At 37.9% G+C, this 9,799-nt stretch overlaps 2 protein-coding genes across 3 annotated transcripts; both read right to left on the bottom strand.

Annotated features, from left to right (window-relative positions):
* Nucleotides 1–436: 436 nt before the first annotated feature.
* LOC128862506 (transcription initiation factor TFIID subunit 6) lies at nt 437–2,862 on the bottom strand. Of its 2 annotated transcripts, none has more exons than XM_054101165.1 (6): nt 1,847–2,862; nt 1,616–1,785; nt 1,271–1,549; nt 1,042–1,209; nt 709–961; nt 437–628 (listed from the first exon to the last, which is right to left on the bottom strand). In XM_054101165.1, exons 1-6 carry the CDS (start codon nt 2,720–2,722, stop codon nt 542–544), a joined length of 1,833 nt encoding a protein of 610 aa, XP_053957140.1. In that variant the 5' UTR covers nt 2,723–2,862; the 3' UTR covers nt 437–541. The 2 variants fall into 2 exon arrangements, with proteins under 2 accessions (XP_053957140.1, XP_053957141.1); XM_054101166.1 differs by having other exon boundaries at nt 709–958.
* A 2,418-nt stretch (nt 2,863–5,280) lies between these two features.
* Nucleotides 5,281–8,107, bottom strand: LOC128861117 (U3 small nucleolar RNA-associated protein 14 homolog A). The gene is made up of 2 exons (XM_054099029.1): nt 7,605–8,107; nt 5,281–7,537 (listed from the first exon to the last, which is right to left on the bottom strand). The coding sequence occupies exons 1-2, from the start codon at nt 7,995–7,997 to the stop codon at nt 5,399–5,401; spliced, it is 2,532 nt and encodes an 843-aa protein (XP_053955004.1). The 5' UTR covers nt 7,998–8,107; the 3' UTR covers nt 5,281–5,398.
* Between the last annotated feature and the right edge of the window lie 1,692 nt (nt 8,108–9,799).

Below are 9,799 nucleotides of genomic sequence, written 5' to 3'. Positions count from 1 at the left end.
TTTTTTATTTAATTAATTTATTTTATTTTTTTTATTAAATTTTTTTTATTTAAATTTTTTTCCGTTTTTTTTTTTGATTGATTTTTTTAATTTTTAATTTTTTTTTTTTTTAATTTTTATTTATTTAATTTTTTTATTTCATATTTTTACTTAGTTTTTTTATTTTTTATTTTTTAATATAGTTCTTTTTGCAAAATTTAGCATATTTTTTTTTCCACTTGCCTGATCAAATAAATATAAGATGTTATAATAGAAAGTTCACTTGTTTTATTTATTTTTTTTTTTAATAAATCAATTTTTCTTGCAAAATTTTTTTCACATATTATTTTTTTCACTTTCGAGCCTGATCTAAACATCTGATAAGCCCAATTTTGTATGCGTTACTTCATCAACATATTTAAGATGTAAAAACAAACTACTTTACAAAGAAAATTAATTGGTTCGCTCACATTATTAAGAGAATGTTTATTCTATCTTCGATATACTTAAAACTTAAAATACTACTTACTAACTGAACATATTTTTCTTAGAATATTTTGTCTTATTCCAAATGTGATAGATCATCCAACTCCGGTGGCGCACGTATTTCCTCGGTCTCAATAATAATTGAATTCGAATCTACCGATGCCTGCATACAGAAATGAATATAGGAGATTTAATAAAAGTGCAGGTGTGTATCACGATTATTTTGCAAAAATCAACACTTACTCTATCACTCCGGTTCAAAAGAGAATTGGTCACACTACCACCACTACTGCCACTTCCATTTAGCTGTGTGGTCAACAAAATCGACTGCGGTGTCGTCGGTCGTTGGTGTATAATGGGCACTTGTTGTTGCTGTGGGTGCTGCTGTTGTTGTGCCTGTTGTGCGGTCGTCTGTGAAACAATGACAAACTTTTGCGTTGGTTGAATTGGGTGCTGTATGGCACGCAACTGTGGCATAGCTGTTACAACAGGACTACTAAATATAAATAAATAAATACAAATTAATAAATATTTATACGCATATTCCATTGTAGTATTTTTGGTTGATTCAATTACTTGATTTGCGTCACTTGTGGTCGACCCACCGTCGAAGCTGTGGCGGCCGCCGATGTAATAGGCGCATTTGAAATGCTACTTGGTGTAGGTGTGGTGGTCGATGGCGGTGCATTGCGTGCCTTAATGACTGCCTGACAAAGCGCCGGACCCATGAAACCGTAATCATGTCTACGAATTATAACAGTGTTTAGCATTGCATTGTAAATTAGTTAAATCAAATCTAGCAAACCTATACTCATCGGTAATATCTGGCGTACGACGTATCTGTCTAAGCACTGGCGGGCAACACTTTTGCAGCATTGCACGTATGTGCCCCGCTGCTGTCTTATCAGTGTTACTTTGCATTTGATTGCCCAAAAGCAGCGGTTCAATGCGTTCCGATATGAATTTCAGTCGTGGTATAATGAATACCTTGACAACTTCGGCACCCATTTCCGTTAGTCCAGCAATAGCGCCGTACAGTGAAGATAAATGTGTCTTGTCATTTTGCAATGCTTTGCTGAAGATGCTGTGTATAAGAAAATATGGAAATTATGGGACTTTTCGTCTATTTTTTAGTTTGTTTGTTTCTCACCGCGTTACACGAGTTTGTAGATTATTAGTAGACGTATTAAAATTCTTGCATATCATCGACATTAGGCGAGAAGCGAAATCACGCAGCGCCCAGTGATTGTCTAATTCTGGACGCATGCACAGCTGCTTAGATACAATGCAAGTGGTCACAGATGGTATCAGCTCATGTAACTGAAATGTGTAAGATATTAATTAGTGATCAAATTCAAAGCACAGCGGATACACAACTTACATATTTTTCTAAATACAATGACGGATTATCCAGCAGCGCACGCACCATACGCATGAGATAGATGAGAAGCGCCAAGTTATTTTGCACTACATTTACCTTCACACCTTCAGCAATGAAAGTGCACATACGCGGCAGCATCTCATGCAGACCAGGATCTGACGCTAACGATTGAAGTGCTTCTCCTCGACGGGGTTCGTCTGAACCAACACACGCTTCGGTTATCTCTTTGTAGTAGAGTTGTTGTTCCACTGACAACTCGTGTGTTGCTAATTGTTTTACATGCACCGTCTCCACATTTCGCAGCTTATGTATTTTACCCGTGGCTGGCTTGCCTGCTGCATCTTTCGTCACACCTTGCTCCAACTTAACCACAGGGTTTACCGATTCCAGAGCTTGTGAGTCCTTAGACAGTGGAGGCGGATTCTCTGGTATTGTAGGTTGGATCCCATCCACCACTAACCAATGAGATCGTAATGTTATATCTAACGGAACTTTTGGCGCAGCACTTTGCACAATTTCATTCAAATCCATTTCCTTTTCTTCTATGAAATGTAGTTCACGTCCACCACCCGATGCAAAACGGAATGGTATGAAGTCGTTTGCCGTAAATCCGTATTGTGGTTCAATGTTGCGCACCTTGAGCGATTGATCAATGTCGCTCAACATCAAACGTTCCCGTTTAGAATGATGCATAAATTTAGCGGCATCCTGCACAATTCGCTTAATTTTAAAGCTTACATCCTCCGCCAGTTCCTTAGCAGCGTCATCCGGTAATGAGCCAACGCCAATGCTTTCAGCTATCACTTTCATCGATTCGGCAGAGAGTGTGGTGCCATAGAGCATATCACCACCAACGCGTCCTGCGTTTATACTCATGCTTTATGTAAATATAATTTTTTGTGAAATATAGCGTTGAATTGGCTAAGTATTGTATTAAACGCAGCAAAATACTTTTACGAATTTTATACCACGAATTGTGTGGAAAACAACAAGCGTACAACAATAAAATCAAATGAAATGTCAATGTAGGAAAATGTGTTGGTTGTGCGTACGTTCAGTGACGGATCACTTAAAACCTAAAGGTGTGATCGGACTTGTAGTGGGATACTGCTGTAAAAGGAATGGACAAGGAACAAATTGTATCGGACTAATATTTCAAAGGAATACAAATCTGTTATGTGTAATACAATATATTATTATTGAAGATATTTGTTTTTAAATTTTAATAATTCGTGAAAATTAGGAAACGATGGTAATTAAATAGATTACAGCCCAGGTGCAGAATTTTCCAAAATCCTCACTTTAGTACAAATCGAAGAAATTTTATTTACTGTAAATATTTCAAAAACGGAACTTAATTTGTTTAACCGTTCAAAAAAAAAAAATTTAAATAGTTAAAAATGTTTAGCAAAATATTTTAAAACACCGAGAAACTTCACGAACCGACTTGCAATAATACCGAGCGAATGAGATAGAAAAACAACGACATGAATTCGCTCCAGCCGAACTCTAAATGGGTGAGATGCAACCAGTGTATCGGGTGGTGCCACCTTAAGACCTGTTCAGATCCCACGGCTTCTACCCCACGCAATTACCTGCGAATTCAGGTCCCTCTCGAACCCGACGAAGCATTTCGACAAGGTGGCAATCACCTTTGGTGATTGTACTTTCGTCGGACTCGAAGAGATGCGCGAGCTTATTTAGCCGGCTACACGAACTACCAAAACCAAACAAATATGCGCCGCTTGCTTTCTCCAGCGTTGAGGTTCAGATAGCCATGAAACTAGCAAAAACTTCAAAACCTATTAGTCCCGACGGACTTAACATGCTGATGCTGAAAAACATGGGTGCATTGGGAGTAGAATACCTCATAAAAATCTTCAACTTGTTACGATCACTCTCATGATTCCTGACAAGTAAAAAGCAGGTAGAGTGGTCCCACTGCTGAAACCTGTAAAACCCGCCAACCAAAGGGAGTCCTATCGACGGATAACTGTCTTTTCGCCATTAGTGAAGCCGCTTAAGGTCTTTCTACTTACACTCTACACGAAACATCTGACCACAGCTACACATCAGCATAGCTTGCACAAAGACCACAGTACACCACTCACCGCCATAAACACCCAGATCAACCGCGGGTTTAACTACGAGAAGACTGTCGTAGTAGGGTTGGACTTGTCGAAGGTTTTTGATTCAGTCAGCCACTCCACGTCACTAGATGATATTCAACAGTTGACCTTCCCGCCTTGACAAAAGAAGTAGTCCGCGAACTATCTGAGTGGTCGGCATTCGTCAGTCATCTTTCGAGACCAAAGTTCAAATCAGAGGCGAATAAAGCAAGGTGTACCGCAAAGTAGAGTCCTTTACACTTGCTTCTTCTACTTCTACACCTCGAAGCTCCCTAACCACCACTCGTCTCCTATGCTGACGATTGTTCGATAATGGCGCCCGGCACGGACATGGATGGCTTGTGTTCCAAAGTGAACCTCTATCTCACCAGCCTTTCTCGCTTTTTCACAACGAAGAATCTCCAACTTTTCCGAACTAAATCCACGGCGACCCTCTTTATCACCTGGACGAAGGAGGTCAAACTACTCCAAAAAGTCATTATAGATGGCACAGCAATTTCGACCATTCACAACTCCAACATTTGGAGTATCACTTTCCTTTTCAGCGGATACAAACGTAATTTCCTCTAAGGATCGAAACCCGCAACAAAGTTCTGAAAGATAAAACAAAGAAATTTTTCTGGCGATATTTAAAGTAATTAACCACCCGGTTCTGAATTATGCTACACGCAGTGGACAAAGCTCCAGACCCCTGATGTCCCTGTAAAGTACTCAGCAAGCAATTTCTGCTTGAGTGTTACCGTAGAAATCATCCTTGCAGACATTTTCTAGAGCCTAAGCCACCTCCCAGGCGAGTAGGAGGCATCTCTTCAACTACACTGACGAGGACAAAACACAACTGCAACTACTGCACCGGACAAACGTTAAACAACATTCATCGGAAGACTCTAACCACGTTCCTAAACTCCCGACCACCGAATGCCGTTATCGAAGGCCAACCACCAACTATTGTAGGCGATGGGCTTCAGCTGACTGGCGAGACCCACGTAACTTTGGCTCAACTGCGGTCTATCCAGAATTGACTCCGACATACTCAATATATGTTCGGTAAGACCACTCACGTAACACCCCTCTCTCTCTCTCTGAACCCAACCTGTCGAAACAGCACGTTTCCTGGGCCTACCGTTACATGAGTTATACGATGATGATCGGTGACTACACCGCACTGTCAGGGCCTAGTAAACTGCTACAACAACAAAAACGCCGGAAACCAATCACAAAAGAAAAATTAAAACTTGCGCTGTATTATCTGACATTTTTCTTAGACTTAGCATTTTGCTCAAGATCGAGATGTATTAAGAGCGTGGTATCACAACATTAATTCCATTCTTTCAATTCCAAACTACTCAAATATTTTATTATAATTACAAATTATGTACATTTACAAAATGGACATTTATGTTTTTTACAAATCAATGCTTCCTTAGTTTATTCGTTTAGTTTTAACAGTTTTAGGTACAGTTTCTTCTTCCTCCATTCTCGCTATTCTTTTGTCCACAACGTGCCTAAGCCGTCGTGGTTGTTTGGTCAATTCTGTTTGATCCATCGGTTCAATTATCTGGCCTTTATGTGTTATAACTGCTGGTCGGGTTAGCATACGGAAAGCAGTCTCTGGAACACAATTCCGCCCAATTGTTGCTCGTATACTCGATTCGTATTCAGCGACAGATGTAAATGGAAAAGGCACATCGGATACTAGATGAGAGCGTAACTGTTTACTTGCTGCCTCATTTATGTACAGACTACCTTTATTGTCGTCTCGACGTTTTTCCTTCTTGGCTAACTGAAGAACCAGTCTTTTATTTTTGTTAGCCCTTTCTTGTTCCGCGGAAATACCAGCGCCTGCCCAAGAACCCCAACCAGGCATAAATAAATCAATTTCAGCGTCTTTGATCTCAGTTTCCTTAGCTTTATCTCGCGTAAAATCTGCGATAATATCATCATCTTCAAATGCCTGACTGATTGTCATCTGCTGATCCAAAAGCAAACTATTGTCCTCGTCTTCACTACTCATTTCAACATCGTCTGCAGTATGTAATGTATCATTCAAACCAATAAAATTCTTTACATGCTGCTTAATTTTTACATCCGCCAATTTATTTGGATCAATTGTGGCCGAAAGATTCTTGTCATTTGAAGAAGGTGTGGGCAGTAGTTCATTTACTTTTGCAGTTTGTTTTGTTTGATCCATGTCAGCTTCACCTACTATTTCGTTCGAATCAATAGCAGTTTTACTTTCATTTATGTCTTCGTTATTAAGTTCTTCGTCAATCACTGGCGTCTTTGCTTTTGTTTTAAAAGATAGTTCCTTCAAATTATTCAGTTCATCCTTATTCTTTCGATTCTTCTTGTTGTTGTTATTCATCTCTTTTGATAGGGACTTTTCAAGAAGTTTTGCTTTTTTTGCTAATATTTTCATTTTTTTATTCAACCTTTTGTTAATTTTGTCTTCTTGCTTATCAAAAATGCTGTCGATATTAATACTACTACTTTGATCGGACACATTAGTTGCACTGGTATTCGAAATATCTTCAACTAAACAATCTCTTGTCTCTCCTTCAGCAATCTCCTGTTTAACTCCAGCAGATATTTTTTTGCTCTTTTTGACTTTTTTTCCTTTTACATTAGTTTTATTCTCTCGCTTAATGCTCTTTTTGCCCGGTTTGATTCCAGCAACATTGGTAATTTTGTTTTCGGTACTTTCAGTTTTTGCCGCCCCATCTTCAGTGCTTTGTTCTTCAACATCAGAACGTTCGCTTACATCTTCAGCTAACATCTTTTTGTACTCATCTAGCATTTTTTCATTTCCATTTCGTTCTAACCAGTATTTTCTCCAATTTTCTCCTTCGGGTTCGGTAGTTTCATCTGCCTTCTGAACGCTTCCTACACGTGTCCAGGGATTAAATGGATCAACGTCAGTCACACTCTTTTCTATTTCCATTTGCGATGATTCTGCTCTATTGTCGTCTTCATTTTCATCGTCGCTATTATTTTTCTTTTCAGTTAACTGTCGACTGATCTGTAACTGTTCAGCTAAATCCTTTCGTACGTCCTTATCGTATTTGGCACGTATCTGTAGATTTTTTGCCCAAATTCCGGTATTCTTATGACGTAAACTAGCTCTTTCCAACACTCGGCTCTTTTCTAATTCATGTAACTTTTCCAAAGCAGCTTCTGGATTAGTTTTTTGTAAAATCTCAAACTGCTTGATTTGCTCGTGCATTTTTTGTTTTTTCATTAATTTATGATACTTTTTTGATTTAATTTTATTCTGTTGGCGTGCTTTCAGCGACTTTTGCGACTCCCTCATTTTCAGATATGCCAACTCTTTACGGCGAGCAATAAGCTCATCGCGAGTTAGTTTCTTCTTCAACAGCTCTTCTTCACGTTTCGCAAGCTCGTCTTCATTCTCTGTATCACCTGCCAATGCACGCTTTGCGGCTTTTAATCGCGCATGTTCTGCTTCCAACTCGAGCGCCAATTCAGATTTAATCGACCGTTTCAATGGTCCACGATGTATAGATGTATCTATGTATATAGTTTCTGAACGTAAGGGAAACACCTTAATAGAGCGAAATAAATACAATTAAATCCTATTGTGTCATTAAAAAATACTCATATTCACATACTTGTGTCTCTGCATTACGATTTTGCGCCACAACTGCGTCCCAGCGCTCCAAGCCTTTCTTTGCCTTGTCATAGCCGATTCCTCGCTTAAGACGTTCCGCTTGTGGCTTTTCCAATGGCTTTTCAAGCACTTTTTTCGAAGACTGCGCAACCTTAAATTGTTTTCCAGCATCTATATGCCGTTTGGTTGTTTTTAACACCTGGACAATGTCATGTAAGCCAACAGGATGACGCACATTGGACTCATCCACCGGTTTAACCAACTGAAACTCATCCTGCTGCCGTATAGGTTCGTTACGGGTGGCCTTCCTTACATGTTGGACTTTGCCGAGATTGCTTATGCCTTGTAAAAGTTTCTTGTGCACTTTTGGATTGAACTGCTCTTCGTCGCTCATGGTAATATTTAAACAAAAAATGTAGATAAATAGAAACACATGCGTTCACGAACTGTCATACCTTTTCAACTTTCGACAATTAATTGTTGGAGGTTCAATGCACAGTGTTGCAATATATTAGCACTGTTCACGTACTATTGGATAGCAGTTGTTGCACACTATCGCATTTAAAAAGCATAGAACTTTAATATAATAGGGAGGTAACATTTAATTGTCAAGGGGACTTTAAGTTTTTACTACATAACATTTTTTCCGCCAATTCACCAGTAAACAGTTGTTTACAAGCATGTTAGAGGAAAACAAGTTGTGATTTTTTTAATTAAACACAAATAATGGGAATTAATTACGAAATATTTTGAAAATATAACGAACCAAAAAAAAAAACATGCAGATTCTAAAGTAATAATAGTTTCTTTAAGGGGTTAGGGGTAGCCAGAGGGCCGAAAAATTATGATTTTCAAACATTTTTTTTTTTGTTTTTGCTAGTCAATAAAAATAAAAACATAGCATTAATACCTCATGTTTCGACTTGACTTTAGCAAAATTTCAAAAAAAAATTAATAATTGTAAAAGTTATCGCGGTTTGGGTGGAGCCCGTTTCTCCAGAAGTCCCTTGCGGTGATCAACACAAGTCCTTGGAGATTCATCTAAAATCAATCGGACAAGAGAAACTAGTTTTATTAATAAATATTTTTGTGCCTGATTGAAGCTTTTTTTTCAATATTAACAATATGGCGTCTTCAGAAAATACTTTTCAGATTTTCGAGAAAAACACCGACAATTAATTGTTAATAAAAAACCGAAATCTTGAAAAAAACAATTCTTCGATCAGTTAAGAGTTTTTCTGTTTTTCAAAAGCAGCTTAAATATTATTGAAATCTACCAAGCGGTTTTAAGTTACAGTTATCACCAGTTCAAAAAACATAGTTTTGAGAAAAACGCATTTAAAGTTTTTGTTTTTGTTTGTTTTTGCCCGAGCGCCCTTTGTTAATTCTTGAATAATCCGAAAGGTATTTATCGGATTCACTTCAAATTTTCATACAATATTTTAAAGATATTATACTTTAAGAAAATGCAAAAATCCAATTTTTTGAAAATTTTGACTACCCCTAACTCCTTAAGTGTGTTTCTGGCTTCATAAAATCCGTCAAATTACGCCCCTGTGCAGCAACGGAAGTCAAAAGATTGCTTCTGTAATAAATAAAATAATCCTAATCCAGTTTTGTTCCATAATATAAGGGGGGTCGCATTTCGTGGCATAAATATTCCTAAAATAGAACTGCTCTCATCCATTTATGGAACAACATCAAGACGCACGCCGCAAATAGGAGTAGGAGCTCGGCCAAATACCTAACAGACGTATACGCGCCAATTATTTTTTTTTTAGAGCTGTCCTCATTTGTAAGTTCATTTTAGGTATATGTGTTAATAAGCTAAAAATTAAAGGATCGCTTTAATTGGTAATCTTTGTATTCAAAAATTTTGTAACCTACCTAAGTTGTATAAAAAACTGTTAGGCTATTTAAATTTATAAGCCAAACAATTTGTAAAATCTACTTCGGGTATAAACGAACGATGAGCCCATTACTGCATTCAATAACAGGAGTCATCCAAGCTGACTTAAAATGTCGATAATGAATAGCACAGTTAAAACATTTAAGACAACGTGAGTTTCTAGTCTTCCCCATCACATAGAGTTTCAGTTGGTGAGATCTTGTCAAAATCGGGTTGTTTTGGGAAGATCACAACTTCAGTATTCCATTCGCCTAGAATTCAATCTGTATTCAATTCGCTTGGTGCTA

Source organism: Anastrepha ludens, chromosome 4 (assembly GCF_028408465.1).
Source record: "Anastrepha ludens isolate Willacy chromosome 4, idAnaLude1.1, whole genome shotgun sequence".
Lineage (NCBI taxonomy): Eukaryota > Metazoa > Arthropoda > Insecta > Diptera > Tephritidae > Anastrepha > Anastrepha ludens.
The sequence above is the reverse complement of the archived record's forward strand: the minus strand, read 5'-3'. Positions and strand labels throughout refer to the sequence as shown.